This window comes from Caloenas nicobarica, chromosome 5 (genome assembly GCF_036013445.1).
Source record: "Caloenas nicobarica isolate bCalNic1 chromosome 5, bCalNic1.hap1, whole genome shotgun sequence".
Taxonomy (NCBI): domain Eukaryota; kingdom Metazoa; phylum Chordata; class Aves; order Columbiformes; family Columbidae; genus Caloenas; species Caloenas nicobarica.
The window spans coordinates 15,896,607-15,913,735 of NC_088249.1; the positions used below are offsets into that span (position 1 = coordinate 15,896,607).

General features: G+C 44.4%; 2 protein-coding genes across 5 annotated transcripts in view; one reads left to right on the forward strand and one right to left on the reverse strand.

The window, feature by feature from the left end:
• The window catches only part of ASB2 (ankyrin repeat and SOCS box containing 2), a 32,672-nt gene extending 20,840 nt beyond the window's left edge, over nt 1–11,832 (forward strand). For all 4 annotated transcript variants that reach the window (XM_065635464.1, XM_065635463.1, XM_065635466.1 and 1 more), the window contains 3 exons: nt 3,080–3,641; nt 7,153–7,306; nt 8,226–11,832. In XM_065635464.1, the coding sequence (XP_065491536.1) occupies nt 3,080–3,641; nt 7,153–7,306; nt 8,226–8,362 (853 nt within the window). In that variant the 3' untranslated portion in view covers nt 8,363–11,832. The remainder of the gene's footprint in view (nt 1–3,079; nt 3,642–7,152; nt 7,307–8,225) is intronic.
• Nucleotides 11,833–14,658: 2,826 nt separating this feature from the next.
• Nucleotides 14,659–15,528, reverse strand: FAM181A (family with sequence similarity 181 member A). Its single transcript, XM_065636802.1, has one exon. The coding sequence runs from the start codon at nt 15,526–15,528 to the stop codon at nt 14,659–14,661; it is 870 nt and encodes a 289-aa protein (XP_065492874.1).
• Nucleotides 15,529–17,129: the final 1,601 nt, after the last annotated feature.

Consider the following 17,129-nt stretch of genomic DNA (forward strand, 5'->3'; position numbering starts at 1 on the left):
CTGAAAATTAATTTGTATGGAAACTCTGCAACCAGAGTCCATCCCAACTTTATGAAAGAAAGGGCCTGAGTCAGACCTCACATCTATTATTCCAGACAACCAACAGCATAAATAAGACCAGAATTCAGCCCAAACTCTAGGTTCCTTCACTTGCAAGAGACTGAGCACAAACTTTGGTGCACAACTGCTGCAAACTAAGTGCAAAAGAAAGAAAGAAGAAAAATGTCTTCTCTTATAAATATTTATTTAAATGACAAAGCTTTAGACCAATTGGCTGATGATTCTTAATTCCTTTGGTATTCAGTAAAATAACACCCTTCACAGTGACCTCTCTTTGTATTCCTGCAGATTTAATACGTAATTCTGCAGGAATTCCACACTTCAAATTTTTGCCAGAGCACAAAGGCTCCCTACCATCAAAAAACTAAGAACGTGATTCCAAGGCTCAGCTGTCAACTCTTGTTGCTTGGTGTTTGTTTATTTTAAATGACACCTTGTCAATACTGAACTGACATTCATAAGAGTGATCTCATCAGCTGTGGGACAATCGCAAGCAGTCATTTAACTCCTTCCCCCTTGGAAGTGAGATGCTGAGAAGGGAAGACTTTGTGAAGTGTGGGCAGATTTATTAAATAAATGCAAGTCAATAAACTCTTGGCACACTCATACTAAGGATGCTCTGCCTCCTTCTCCATATAATTTCTAACAAATAGAAATCACAGAAGCAAGTGTCAGGGATGAGGGGAAACTCAGCACTATTTCGAAACTGTACATGAAGCTCAGCCCTGTGACAGACATGGGATGTGGTCTGGCTTGTCTGGCCTTGGCTGCCTTCTCTTGAGCTGCCTTCTCCCTCTAGACAGACAGGAGAGATTGTAGAGGTAGAGGCACCATATTACTGAACCAGCCCACTTTGGAGGATGAGGAAGAGAGACAGGTTCAAGCTGCAAAATTAAACTCTGATACAAATGTGACGGTTCCTGCTTTTGCTCCCAAAATAAGTCTGGGGTACAGGTCTGGGAGACTGCAGTATTTGGAGCCAGAGCCTCAGTGTGGCACCCCTGCAGCGAGGCTCAGGTCCCCCTTGCAGACAGAAATGACGCAGTGCCTCTAACTCAGATGAGAAATGCTGGCTGAAGCACATGAGCTGGAGGGAAAGAACAAAACAGACTCTTAAATCTTTGAAACAGTTGATCATGGGATGACTAATGCTGGCACTTGACATGGTGTCCTCACAGTGCTCTGTGCCCTTTTCGTTATTATGGCTCTTACAGAACATTTGCTAATGGTGGGAAGTTGCCAGCTCACCAGCACCCAAACCTCCTGCTCCCTGGTGAGCATCACAGCGCTGGAAGGTTAGTGAGGCTACTTGGAGAAAAAAAAAATAAAATAACAAACCTAATTTCCCAAGATATTTACAGAATTTTAAAAGCCTTTTTGATTAAAAATTAGATGTAGAAGTAACCTGGAGACATCAACAGTCCATCATGTAAATAGGAACATAATCCTGTAAAGTATTATGCATCTTCAACGCTTATATCAGCTCCTGGGAGGGTTGGAGGCTCAGTCTTTCATGGGATCATTCAGTGCATCACAGACAAAGGTTTTCCTGAAACTAGTGCTTATATTTGGTTTAGTTCATTACGTAAATATATGTTTGAGGGCCCAGTGTTGTGACCAGCCATGGCAGTCAAGCTGAAGATACGCAGTATTTTAAAGGAGAAGCAGTATGTGGTAGGAAACTGAGCTTTGCGTATTTGTGTGTTAGAAGAGCTGTTCACTGCTAAATAGAGGATTCTGCATGGGAGGAAGAAGAGGATGAGAAGGTGTGCTTAGCTTGCTGGCTTCCACAAGTTCGTTTTTTTAGATGTCTCTCTCTCCACAGGCATTATAGAGGGCATCTCCAGAGACAGCAGGCAGAATCAGGTTGAATGGTCCCTAGTCTCTTTCTAGAAGTAGCTTAAGATAACTTTTCTGCATTTACAGAATCAACCTAGTGCCTTGGCGAAACCGCCCAACTCCATGAGCAGGAAATGAGGGTTTAACCTATGGGGGTGGTCATGCAGCTCCAATGGCACCTATGGAGACATAAAAACGATCACAGATTTGCAACTGTGGGGCTCCTCTACATCCTATATTTTAACTTCCCATTATGTAATGAAAGCAGCTTGATTGATGTTGCTGTGTTTCAGGACACATCACACTTTCCAATAGCAATCCCTGTTTACTGGGGTTTAGGACTTGTCTGTACATTTTTTCTCCCTGGGCTAAAGCACGGAAACCGGCCTGGAAAATATTATTTCTTTTTCTCCCCTTTCCTAATTGTCCTTTTGGCTCCTCATGATCTGAGATGGAAGTTGATAGCCCCATGGATTTGCCACCACCAACAGCCACACAGTGAGGTCCTCCAGGACGGGGATCAATCCAGGGTATAACTGGAAATTAAATATGCATTTTATCCTAGCTCAGTCCTGCAGAGGGAGATTTGGCTTCTTGTCCTTTCTGGTCTCAAGCTTCTTGCTGTGGCTGTGACCCAGGAGACATACTAATGCCTTGAGCTGGTGCCCTTCTCTGCTGAGCAATAAAGAAATCCTGATGGAGTGGGGAGATACAGCCTCTCTGATGGCACCTCAGGCCAGAGGCCATGTGCCTGTTCCTCCAGTTCTACCCACAGCATGATGATGAAGGTACAGAATGTCTGGGACATCCTGGCTGTGTGTCTGCCATCTGGACTGTGGCAGCTAAAAGAGTTACAACAGGGTAGGTGATGTGCCAGCATGTCATCTCTTCCATCATAACTGCCCCTATAGGTGCCATTACGGCACAGAAACTGGATTATAATTTCAAAAAGACTTGTTCCCCCATGAAAGAGGGAGTCACACATCTCAGATTTTTGGCAAGGTTGAAGCACAGGGAGTTGTTGACAGGTTTCAAGTTCACACTTTGGTTTCTCTCAGTGTTGATCCTGCACCTGAGTTAGCAGGCTCTCTCTTCTAGTTACAACCATATAGCTGTGATTTGCTGGATGGCTGTAGATCCCCTAGAGCTCACTGCTGTTCACTGACTCTTCACCCGGCAGGATTGTCTCCATGCTGATCCCTGTGACCAGCCGCACCCGTGTCAAGCGCAGCGGCATCAGCCCTCTGCATTTGGCGGCCGAACGCAACAATGATGACATCTTGGAAGAGCTGATCGATGCTGGCTATGATGTCAATAGCGCCCTCTCTGATGAGCGATCCTGCCTTTACGAGGACAGACGCACCACCCCCCTCTATTTTGCTGTTTTTAACAACAACATCTATGCCACAGAACTTCTGCTGCAAGCTGGAGCCAACCCCAATGTTGACCTCATCAACCCATTACTCATCTCGATCCGCCATGGCTGCCTGAAGACCATGAAACTGCTCCTTGACCATGGAGCAAACATTGATGCCTATATATCAAGCCATCCCACTGCATTTCCAGCTACCATCATGTTTTCGATGAAGTACCTTTCCGTGCTGAAGTATCTCCTTGATCTGGGCTGTGATGCAGGTTCCTGTTTTGAATGTCAGTATGGAAATGGCCCACACCCTGCATTAAATTACAGACGGGACAGATTTAATGATCCTCAGCTGTCCAAGGAGCCAACTGTAGTACAGGTAAGCACTGTCTGGTCTACCTACAGTACTTCTGAGGATGTCTCCTACCCATATATCTTGATAACTTTAATGTATTTTTTTCTCCCAACTTTCCTGTGAGAGAAAATGCCTTTATTCCTACTTTATTTACAGAAAAAAAAGGCTCAACGAAAGTCTATGAATGTTCCAAGACCATGTTCAATGACAGCAGGAGGGCAGGCAACAGCCGCTGTGGCCCTGGCTTGAATTTGCAGTGAATTAGAGCCATCTTGACAACCTTGCCGTTAGATCAACAATATTATTTTCCTCTGGACCTGAGGTGCCAGGAGTGAAGCATGTTTTCTTGACAGGCAGTGTGATATGGATGGTACCATATGGGTGGTAGCATATGGGCAGTAGAAACCTACTTGTTTTATTTGCCCTGTAAGATTTGTTTTGTCTGATCAGGAATTTAAGCTCCCGGTTAAATTAAAATTGTCTAGTGCTTCCCTTTATGAGGGTAAACTAATTAATGTAAATAGTTGCAATTTCTGAGTCTCCTGGATAAGGAGCTCTAGAAAGGGGCTTCAACATGCAACACAACAAAGAAATCCCTGCACAGCAGTCTTTCTATTTTGCAAAGAACCAGAAAATAAATAAATCATCTTCTATCTAGTTTAAGGGTAGCTTTGAGGGATTCAGAAGAAAGTGTCATTTAGCCCAAAGAGATGGTCACCAATAAATGCTTCATGGTGTTGAAAAGGATAAAGGAAAACATTAAAAGATCCTAGGAAATCTTGATCTTTTTATCAGTCCTGTCTTCCAGAAGACTTCACTCTCCAGTAACATGTCTGGGAAACAAACAAAAGGAAATCTTAGAAAAAGGATTGTAAGTGTCCATGAAAACAACCTCTTATCCCAAACAGAGCTGTCTTCTTCTTGAGAGGGTCATCACAGCAAAATTGCTCCAGGACACGACATTTTTGTCAAAGAAAAATTAATAAAATATATCATCACTAGTTCTTGAACCATGATATGGTAGCATGTAGAGTGAGCAGAGGGCTGGAATTTCAAGGCAAGGAGAGAGAGTTTGTCTGTAGCCCTCTATGATACTCCAGCCACTCAAAACCAGTTCTGTTTTTCCTTATTTAAGTACGTTATTTCCCTCTGGATCTCACCTACAGCTACTTTTAGTTCTTAACAAAATATTAGATCACTCACAGAGTCATCACCTCGAAGGTCAGACCACATGAGGCAGACGTAGCAAAAGTTGTGTAAAATTTTATCTGTGCCTAGAGAGAGACCACTGAGGGACAAATGCATACAGATAAAAAGTAATCCCTTCCCTCCGATATAATTTTAAATTTTCTTCTTACTGCTGGGAATTTGGCTAACAAAAGTAAGTCTTGTATGGTGCAGCTTCATGATATAGGCATGATATGGTTTGGATTATGAAATATAGAGGATCTTATGAAGCTATAGCCTTCTCCACACAAAAGATGTGCATTTTTAATTTTCTTGTATAAAATTACATAAGGATAATAAATCTAAATTATTAGTCTTTATACAGGAAAGACTATGAGCTACTGCAAGTGGATTTGAAAAATGCGTAACTATAAATCATTACTGTTGCTACTAAATGAGTGTGTCCTGGATAAACTGAATGCAGAAAAACGGTTGCTGTCTCATTCCATATTTGCAGAATTGCAGTGTCAAAACCATGAACGTGGGGAGTGAAGTATCCTACTGCCGCGAGAGGGCATTCAGGGCCCTGCCAAGACTGCGAGCAATGTCCCAGCCCCAGAGTCACTTTGTCCCTGAGTCAATGCATTGCCTGTAGTTTTGAGTTTGCATTGTTTTGCTTCATTTTGCTGTGCCTCTTTTCCTCCAACATGTTTTGGAACATTTTTGTTCCAGAAAATGTTTTTGAAGGCTGAGCTTTGGAATAGGAATGAGATAAAAAGGCAGGCAAGGTCTGTAGCAGAGACAAGAAGAGGAGAGCAGTAAGATCCCATGTTATATTGCCCTACGCATGTGTCCTCATTTAAATTCCAGCAAAGTGGCATTACTGCTTGGAGGTGGTAGTGCAGATTCCCAGTTTGCACATCCCATGAGTAACTGCATGAAAATTGCATATGCACTGGAGAATCACAGCCAGATATACTGAACTTACTGAACTGAACTCCCTATAAGCGGCCCAGGTAGGGAACTGTGGGTTGTCTGCTGGGATCCTCCCAACATTACTGTATCTAATTTTCCTGGGAAACATTACATGGTGATACTCACTGGGGAAAAAAAAAAAAAAGGTCAGAAGAGTAGTAAACACCTCTGTGAATGTTCTCACCTTGAATAAAATGACCTTAAAATTTTCTGCAGCTTTATTCTTTCCTAGGTGAGCCAATATAATTTTACTTCTGAATGAGAGTATCCACACAAGAGTTTAATGCATTTTGAGTTAGGGCTTGTGCATGTATAATCAAATGTGATCTAGTTACAGGAGCTTAAACTGAAAGAGATTTAAGCTGGTGCATTTCTTTCCTGTTTGGGGTGGGCTTGGTGGGTGCCTGCAGACAGTCTCGGTGACTAAGCTGACGGATGGTGCTTAAGTCACCATAATTCAGTTGGGTTCAGCCATGTGCCTGAGTTCTTATCCGCACAGCGTGATTTAATTCATCTTAAATTTTCTGACTGCTCACATGCAGATAAGTGAATAGATATCTTCATCATATGCAGCACCCTAACAGAGATAGATGAAGCTGTCTGGTGTAATATACATATTTAGATTAAAGTGGGAAGAGAAGTCGCTACTTTTTTGAAATAAGACTGCTTAAAGTCAGGTCCTTAAGTCTGTTCTTCAGTATCTCCATAAGCAGCCCTCCATGCAACGGCTCTGATTTGCCTGATCCAGGGCTGAGTAAGGAAGATGCCTCTTTTTCTGTATTAGGCCCAGAATTGTTCTCCCATAGGCAAATAAAACTGCCTGGGATTCATCTCTGCCGAGATTTCTCCAGATTTGTTTCTAGTGAGGTGTTTGTTCCCTAAAAGCTGCAGATACCAGTGGGTTCACCAGAAGTAGGAGGTGCTGCGCTCTGCCAAATCTCCCTCTTTCCCTAAGCCTCCTCTGTGCACAGTTGCCCCACAGAGCCCCTCCCAAGAAGGGAAAGGGACCCAGCACGGTGTGTCACAGCTCCCTGGGCTGCATGGATCTTTCAGCAGCTCCCTCACTTGCTTGGGGCAAAGCTGTGAGCACTCTTCTGCCCTCCCATTTCTGTGGATTAGACCTTGTAAACAATTCAGCATTCTTTCCGTGCTCCAGAGCTATGATAACACCAGGGTCTTGTGTCCTCCTGTGGTTGTAAAAGGGGATTCTGCCCTCAGTTGCAAAAAAAAAAAAGAGGCTGTAGTTGAGGTTTTCTGAGAAGAAACTGGTAATTGCTCTCACAGATTGTAGAAGGGTGGGACCACCAACACAGTGGGAGCTGTTGCTATCGATGCAGTTTCCACAGGTGCATTCATGTCCCATTGACTGTAGTCAATCTGTTTTTCCTTTAAGTTTTGTGAAATGGTGTCTACTCCAGAGATGAGTCGCTGGGCCGGGCCGATCATTGATGTTCTCCTGGATTATGTGGGTAACGTGCAGCTCTGTTCCAGGCTCAAGGAGCATATTGACAGCTATGAGGACTGGGCTGTCATTAAAGAAAAAGCAGGTATGGTCACCCGGGAGAGAATTTGGTACAAATAGTCCCACTACTGGATTCAAAACCTCAGTCACCATCTTGTCTTAGTATGCATCCCTTAAATTTGATAGAATTTCCCTACTGAGACTGAATTACATTTTGGACCAGATATAAGGCACTAGAAATGGCTGGGGTGTCATTGACTCTGTGATGGTAAATGCACATCGGCTGTGGATCTGATCCAATGGGAATGAGCATTGCCCGTGCAGGAAAACCCATTTGGCTGCACCTGGGGTGCAGTCAGACAGGGCAGACAGGCAGCATGACCAACTCCACAGCATCCCAGCAGACACCAGTGGCCTTTAAAGCCTTGACTAATATTCTGCTCTCCTAAACATCCTTTCCCTCAGGATCCAAAGTTTTTCATAGACATTATCAGAATTAGTTTTCTAGCACCAAACTAAATTTGGTAGGTATTACCTTTATTTTCAGTGGGAAGACTGAGTAGACTCATAGAATCATAGAATAGTTTGAGTTGGAAGGGACCTTCAAAGGTTATCTAGTCCGACCCCCCTGCAATGAGCAGGAACATCTTCAACTAGATCAGGTTGCTCAGAGACCCATCCAGCCTGGCCTTGAATGTTTCCAGGGATGGGGCAACTAACATCTTTCTGGGCAACCTGAGTACTGTGAAGTGGTTTGTTTAAATCCTCTTAGAAAGCCCATTGCTCAGGCTGAGATGGGATGCAGCACCCCATCCTCCAGCCTCACTTCCTTCCCTATGAATAGATGAGCTGCTACCAATGCCAGACACATCATCACTCCATTACAGAAAAGCCCCTTTTTTTCATTCCCTTTCCCATTTTCCTCTTGCCGGTGAGCCAAGCCAAGCTGTCCCTCTCAAGTTTAAACCTGTTATGCTCATGTTTCTGACTTGCTTGTCTTTCAGAGCCTCCACGACCTCTTTCCCACCTTTGCCGCATCAAGGTACGAAGCCTTGTTGGAAGAAACCGCATTAAACTTCTTGACACCTTGCCTCTCCCGGACAGACTGATTCGATACCTACAGCATGATTACACACAGTGACCCCAGGCACACTGGACACACAGCAGCTTCCTGGCATGGCACACAGCGTCATCGGCATGGCGAGGGCGAACCTCTGCACGGTGGGGAGGAATCGCTGCTGGCTTGGTCAAGCACCCTCCAGTGACTAATCTAAGAGAAATATGGAGAAGACAGAGAGCTAGACATAGGACTGTTATTAGGTTTTCCAAGAGAAAACACATATGATTCACCTCAGAGCTTTGTCTGTAAAGAACAAGAAATGAAAGCCAACACCGAAAAACAAATAGTGCTGAACCAAGTATCAATGGGGAATTCAAGGGCATCCTGAGGCTGTGATGGAGCTTAGCATCCTTGCTGTGATCACAATATAGAAATTGTCAAGAGTCAACATATTTGGAAAAACAATCACATTTCCTTCACTAACTGAGATTTTTATTTTAGTTTCTATTTACTTTTTGGATTTCTGATAAGTGTGCTGGTTGCTAATTTTTGATAACTTGGCACTGTCTTGCTAACACTTTTGCTTTCATTTTTTTGACTTTTTATATTGAGCAGAGTACTTGATTTCTGAACATTCAAAGCTCGCAAATTTTTAATAGACTAAAATCCAGAAATGATGATTCCTTTAAAATTCGAGGGAAGGTTTATTTAAAAAGCATGTAAGAATTATACTTGCACATACTAAATACAGTTCATGTTGTATTACATTTGCAATAAGAAGCAGGTGAAATTCTGCTTGAATTTCCTAGACTGGGTACTTGAAAGCAATTCTGAGCTCTATTTCTTTTTTTTTTTTTTTTTGCGTGTGTGTGTAAATTAGTAAATTAGTAGTAGCTGCACTGTAACCAATAGCTTTACGCCATGAGGAAGCTGGTGTCAGAACAGAATACAGAATAAAGCCCTAGACAAGCATGTACAGCAAGTGATGTGGAGAAGAGAGGTACACAGAGAGAGGCAACACTACTAAACCAACTTTATCTGTTGCTCCACTAGAAGATCTTGTTCCTACAAAACCCAGCCTCTCTTACCTCCTTGGACCTCTGTGGCTGTAACAATACCACCACTGGAAGAAAAGAGAGATTATTTTAAAATTACGAAAGACAGACTTTGAGATTTATGAAAACAAATACCCAGAATTAGGCTTCCAAATCCTTATTCAGGTGCCTAAACAATGCCAAGTTGCTTGTACCAGGTGTAGTTCCACTTAAGCCAATGGGACCTCATTTGGTGCCAGATATTACTGAGGTAGAATAAAAATTTTAGGATTTAGCCCTGGATTTCCTGACCTTGGAAGTCTGAAGTATCCATTAGCTCCCCTTGACACTGCAAAGTTATTATCTTAGCTTCTTTGAAAATTAGGTGACCTATATACAGCTCAGATCCACAACTGATTTATGGCAGCTTAACAAGTTACCATCTATCAGTTGAACCACTATAATTGTCCGTGAAATTCTTTTATTGAAGTTTTTAACAAGTCACATTCCCTCACAGTTGGGAAGGCCAAGGAGCTCATGAACGGTTACCGGCAGTGACTACAGCTCAGCTGACAGGTGTGACTTGCTGAACCACTGATTTGACCAGTGCCTCATTCCTGACTAGGCACCTAACGAAGGATGAAAGACTCTAAATTTGGAACTGCATCTTTGCAGGTCTTATGCTAGAAGCACACTCATTCTTACCTTAGGTGACAAATGAGCTGTGCACCATGGTTTGTTTGGATTCCCCACCAGAGAGACCTGACAGATCTGGTTTTGTTTGTTGGCCTACATACCATCCATGGAATCAGATAGAAATGTAAGTAAGGAAAACACGTCACACCAAGTTTTATTTGTGTGGAGTTTTACACCTTAACACAAGACTAAAAGTGTGTTGCACACATACAAGTCTATCTGGGCACAGAAGTTCAGATTCTGTAATGGTTTTATGTGAAATGTGTTTGGCACTTGTGGGACAGGATGTGAGCAAAAGAACTGGTTATAGCTACGGGCACTCTGTCCATAGCTGTCCACTTCTGAAGTGCAAAAGAAGTTGAAAAACCAACAGAGTTTCAATTCACACTGAAGAGTGATCTTCATGCAAAGCTTTGGAAAGTCAGGTGAGACTCTTCCACTGCTGAAATTTTGACCAGTGCCTTCCGTTTCTACCAGTTTAGAGTCTAATCCCTTTTTTCCTGCAGCATGAACAGGGAATTGCTTCAGGTTGGAAAACTACTGGGTGGAGGGAAAGGGATGGGGAACAGGAAATCTTTAGACTAGTTTTGCCAGTGAAGGCCCTGTACTGGTAAGCAATAGCTTGAGAGATAGAAAGCCATCTGTGGAGTTTGTGCATCTCTCACTTTACCAGGCTGAGCAGCAAGGTCTGGGTCTTACTCACATTGGTATAAATGAGAAGAAAATTCCTTGAAATTAAGTGAGTGTAACATTCAGAGTAGTAGAGGTTGATGGATACAGACACGGTTTGGTGGAGACCATTTACTTAGGCACTTGTTGGATGTACAGTGACAGCCCTGGAGGCTGCTGACTGATAGAAGGATTCACAATCACCAACTGCATGTTTAACCACAGGGGTGGGGTTTCACTCCCGAAATGGGAATTTCCCCTGAGCCAACATTCTTATGTACACAAAAGTCTCATGAGATGCAGTGTCTTTTCATGTCCTTGGAGAAGTCGAAACTGGGTTTGAGTGGAGAAAATATAGAAAATCCATTTCTCCTTTCAACCAAGAGACCTTCATCTCTACTGGGAGACCCATGTCCTGGTTGCTGTCAACCATCAGTCCTGAGCAGGGGAGTCACTGAGCTGGAGAGCACTGGTCTGATGGGAACGGACTGCAACTGCAGGAAAGATAAGGGCACACTGTGCACAGAAATTGAGGAGAGAAGAGCTTGTTAGGGGTGGGGGGAATCAGGTAATTGCAATGTTACTAAGTCCTTTCTGCTTGATCCTTACAGCAAATACACACTTGGTTTACATGCACTTGTACTAAATGGAGCCCACTACCTCTCCACTCTGGTCATTGACACAATATTTTGTGCACCATACTGAATCTGCACAAATTCAATATGCATTTAATGCATCTATCTAGGAGTTACTGTGAAAAAAATGAATACCCCAAAACCCAAACAAACCAGGCTTTGTAAACAGATCAGTAGTTCTAGCGCAAAGTAAAGTGGCTTGTTTTTACTGAGTGCGATAGATAGAGTCCTTCAGAGATTATGACTTTGTGTGAAATGTTCTAGGAATATTTCATGACCAGGTTACTGTACTTTTTTTTTACTGCAACATGTGCAATTCACTTGATGTTCTTGTGCACTTTTTTCATTTTTTATTTCATTTTATATGAAAGCTTTTTCATTTACCTATCCCTTCCCATTATTTATAAAAGCTGTTGTGGTTTTAACAGTTTAAATTTGCATTGTTGTAGTAAATAGCAGCTCTCAAATGTTGTTTCCATCTTTCAAACAAAGTGTGAATAAACAAGTAGATTCTGAAGGGCTATCAGCTGTCCTGAATAGCAACATTGAGCAACCAAACACAAAAATAGCCAGGGAAAGTCTGAATCAATCCAAGCTTGAAAAATTAATAATTTTGATGTTAATCTCAGTGGTGAGAGAACAGTGAGTATTGCTAAAGAGCACATAGAGTTGCTATTCTGTGCAAACCTTTTGGAAAGTCTCACACATCCCTATTCAGTGATTTCTAAACAATTTTCTTCTGTTCGTTTGTGGTTTACTTTGTTGATGCTTCAGTTCAGAGCCCCGGCAAAGGCCACTGCCTGCCCTGAGCTGGGGAGGAAAGTTCCATGTCACAAAGAATTTTAAGGATCTTTTAAAGTAACATCAGTTTAAATCTGAGGGTAAGTGCATAAATATCTGTGTGTTGGAGGTAATTTGGAATGATATGGTTCGATCCCTCATTGTAACTTTAAAACATGCTATTCTACTACATGGAAAATGTACAGCAACTTACATTCAAATGAGAAACAGTATAAAGGAAGAAAAAGAAAACAAAGAATTTAATACCCAGAAGGTAGAAACTTGATTTTAACTCTTTTCTTTCTCTGGATTTCTTCAGAAATAAAATTTCTAGAGAGGCTATCCACTTTCCCAAGTATTTTCATTTTGATAGAAATCCATGTTCTGGTGTGACGCTTGTGCACAGCAATCACTGCAATAACTGTGGCTCATTCCACGACTTGCTCTGATCACCCAGATGGAAAACCAGACCAATGCCAACGAGGGTGCTCTGCATTGACAGCACTGAGGCAGAGTTCAGCATCTGGCTTCATCTGGATTACAACAGCGACACAGAGCTATTGGTGTGAGAAAGCACCCCTATTTCAATGTAAAAAATTCCTTGCCTACAGCTCTGTAAATTCAGAGCCACAGTTCTCCTCCCACTCACTTAAATGGGGGGACTGCCTCTGGTTTCTCTTAAGAGTCTCCTTGTGGAGACAGACAGAGTTTCCTCATGGATTTTTTTCTTCCCAAAAAAAAAAAAAAAGGGAAAGATATCTAAGTATATTCCTATCTTCACTTCTGGATCAAGAGCTAACCTGATGTCTTTAATCCTTAGATCAGCTCTTTACCACCTTGCACCTCGGATGCAATTGCAGGTATGTGTTACCAAAGCCATTTCCTGCTCTCCTATAGGAGCAGTCTATACAGGCGTGATACATACATTAAGTGCTGGTAGCATGGAGAAAACAATGAAAGCCACCTCCATTTCTACTTTTGGCCTGCTGGACTAACGCGTTACAGCTGTTGTTTCCATGAAGTAAACATTAGTGGGATATACTGTGAGGTTTGGGGAAAGAACAAGCTATTTTTAGCCTGAGAGTAGCACATATGCTAGCCAAAGTTACAAAGTGGTGATATAACACCAAGAAAGCCCCATCAGAATATCCAAAATTATAGTCTACAGTTGCTTAAGATTATATTTTTTTCATGACTGCAATGTACTAGGAAGAAATGTTGCCTGTTTATCCCCTTCTGGAGATACCAAGACTCATGGGGAGCTATACTAGCCAGAGGCCAAGCTGATTGAGGCCACTTTTTATTGAAACCTGGGAGAAGTTCCCATTAGCTTCAGTGAGAGCAGAAGACACCTGAGACATCACAGGTGTCCATTCTCTGGCCCTTTTCCCTCCCATAATATAATTCTCTTGACCTCAAGTGATTTACTCCAGTATAACTGAATAGATACATAGGCCTGAGGTATTAAACCTTTCACATATCACGTTTTGTCCTTAGCACCACTTTCTCCATGGGTTTAAGAGAAATCTAACTTTAAAAAATCTCCTATTAACTTTTCTAATGCCAATTTGTTGAAATACTTGGGAAACATCAGGCAAGTGACTTGCAGCTAAGTCTTGTGATAGCATCTTAAAATCAGGCAAAAATAAAAGATGTCTGTGAGCCAGAAATCAAGGCAGGCTATTCTACACACTTTTTTCTTCTATTTTATGGGTTTGTATTTAACTAATTATACAATTTCTCATTTGTTCTGTTGATGCAGAACAACTCCTGATGCAGAAATTCATGCTGCTTGTTTGCACCAGCTTAACACTAGCTAATTTCACAGTCCCAGAAGAATTGCTTTTGATTTATATCAGTCTGAATACGCAGAGATTTCAGCCCTCATATCTACCCACCAGCTGCAAATCAAACCTGTGTCTACCCACTGGGGCAAAAATAAACAGGCTGCATTTGCACAATCACCAAAATAAAATTACCTCCTTTCTTCTCATATTTTTTTAATTCTCTCACTATTTACATACAAGAAGAGCTTAAATCAATTCACAAGCGTGGCTTCTACATTAAATACTGTCCTTCCAGTCTCTTGCATGCCAAAAGAAGTGACCTGAATATCTTGACTTCTCTGGAATTACTTTAAAGTACAAAAACTCTTTGAATAGGTCTAAGTCATTTCTTTTTGCTGCTGCTGCCTCAGGGCAACCCCAGAAAGATGTTCCCACATGGAGGAGGTCTCCTAGGTGTTACAAGTGCGGCTGTGAATGGCCCGCAGCCCCGCTCGCCGTGGCTTAGACAATGCCCGTTGATGAAAGAGCCCTGGTTTGCCTTACGCTCCTTGCCACTGGCTTCATAAGGCTTATTCCTGATTTATACCCGTGTACTGAGAGGACAGTGGAGCCTGAGTATCTTCCCAACAGTTACAGTTTCGGTCCAGCCTGCCCATGAGGAAGAGGGTGTGATCCCCGGCCTCCTTCCCACCACCACCCCACCCAGTGCCCGACCGGGCATCTCAGTTCACCCTCGGGAGCTGCCATGTTCAGCACAACTCTGATACTCGCTGCAGCTAAAGATAGCCGAAAACATTGAAAATCGGTGGGGGAACAGCAGGCTTGGTGGGGATGGGTTTCAAAACCACGGGCCTGTAGAGTTTCTGCCCTGTGCCGTCGGCCTCCTTGCAGAAGTGTGGCACCTCCGCCGGCAGCGTGGCCGCACTCTTCCTCCACAGCCCCAGCCCCAGGAAGGGCGATGGGGGCAGGGTGCCCGGGGGCTGGTACACCCCCGGCCTGGGGCACGGGAAGGGGCAGCAGGTCCAGGTGCCCACCCGGCCTGAGATGACCCTGGCAGGGTCCTTCTCCCCACTGCGCGGGACAGACTCAGGGGGGCTCTCTGGGCCGGCGGTGTCTGAGCTCCGTTTGCTTTTCTTCCCTTCGTAGGGAGGAGGGTCTCTGGGGACTGGGAGCCCCTCGGCGTTGGAGGGGAAGGCCCTTGCTGGCAGGCTCTGGGCCGGCCGTGGCTCTTCCCAGAAGGAGGCAGGGAGCTGTCGCTTCCTCATGGGCACCTGGTCCGGCCTGGAGGCCTCAGGGTTTTGCTCCTGCAAAACCCGTTCCCCAGTGAGGCTCTCCTCCACCTCGGCTGTCCGCAGCACCTTCTCGGTGGCAGCCCCGCCATGGGGGCTGGGATCAGGTGCCTCAGGCTGGGGGCCGCGGCCCCGGTCCTCAGGCCCCCTGCGCCAGCCACATTCGGGGGGTTTGCTGGGGTGGCACCGTGGGATCCGTGAGTACTTCTGAGAAAACCTTTTGAGCTGCTTCTGCAAGTATTTTCTGTGGTCAACCGACCGGCGACAAGGAGCTGATTTATCCAGAGCTGCTTTGATGTCACTGGAGGCCAGGTTGACGAAGTTCAGTAGAGTTTTTACCTCACTGTCCGATGCCATCTCACTGGATGCGCTGTGCAGAGTTTCCCATGAAAAGTTTGTAATCCTCCTTTGGACGAACCTTGGTAAACCTGTGGAACACAATGGGCAGATTTAGAGTGGGAAGCTGTGGTTCAAATAGCACCAAGCAAACAGAGAGAGGGTGCGAGGACATGTCAGATTTCCCAGCCAAACAAGTTGTCCGTCTGCTCACCTCCACGCCAGCAAACTCCCGTTGGAGCTGCTGTGCTCCCACAGCCCACCGCCCCTCACCACTGCCCCGCCACGCACCGGCACAAGCGCTGGCTCGTGAATGCCTGCCAGCCCAGTGTCTAATCTCGTTAGATAGTGCTTAGGTGGAAAGAAGCCGGGGCAGCCGCTCCTGCCTCCCTGCAAGCAAGCGCGGACACTCACCCGGCGTGCGGCGGCTTTTCTCGCCGGTGCTGGCGGCTGCGGCGTCGCTGTGGAGAAGAGCCCCTTCCCCGCTAATCTCGTTAGGCAGGTTACACACCGCCAACCTCGGCGGAGGCAGCCAGGGCCCGCCAGTGTTTGGATGCAGTTTAGCAAGCACTTGAGCAAGCTGAATGAATATCGACTCCGGAGAGTTCGGGGCTCTCCCAGGCCAATCAGAAGCCACTTTACCAAATACAAAGCATCCCAATCAGGCATCAGCCTCCCCCCCTCGCATTCTTTGCCATCACAAATTGTCACCATGGGGACAGCCACAGAAAGACAGCTAATAAATACAATCATTTCCCCGCAATTTCTACCATTCTCCCCTATGCTCTTCACCCATACTGAGGCCTTTCATTTTAAAAATGACACAATCCAAAGCAAAAATGCTTAGGATGAGTTAGGAAAGTTTAGACACCCTTTTCTCCACACTCCCTGAAGCTGTCTAGAGGCTGATACTAACCATGCTTCATTGGCACAGGACAATGTAATACGGGGGACCGGGCTAGCCTACTTTTAACCGTTCCCCATCAGAGCCTTTTTTTTTTTTAAGGGGAGGATGATGTCAGAAAAAGGTAGGAAAGGAACAAATCTCTAAAGAGATGTGCAGATATCCATGGAAAGGGAGCTTGAGCGCTCAAGAATCTTGTCTTTATGTTTGCCCCCTCAATTGAGTTACACAAAAGCTGAATTACCCATTCAAACTACCCGGACAAAAGGATGGAGTTGGATAGTACTCTTGCATCTGTAGTCAAACAGTTAGAGACTTAAATCGAGTCGTCATGATGGAGAAAGAGTTAGACAAAGCCCATAGAATTGCCATCAGCAAACATTTTCCTGTGTCATATTAGTGGGTCTCCATGACTCCCCCTGGCCTGGGGACAATAGCACAAGTTTGCACACTCGACTACTGTCACCCTGCCAACGCTGGCAAGGAGCAGAAACAGGACAATCCTTTAAGGGGAAAGCATGCCCGCTGCAGGGAAGGTAAGAACAGAGGGAAGAAAAGGCGTGTGAAATGCTAATTGAGCTGCTTCCTTTACTGACCCAGAGCCATGCGAGCCCTCCGCCTTCTTGCAGCCTTGTCCCTTAGGGAAGGCAATAACTTAATAGCAGGAGAGCTGGAGGAAGAGGAGAGCAGAAGGGCTGCCCTTGGTGCACACTGGACA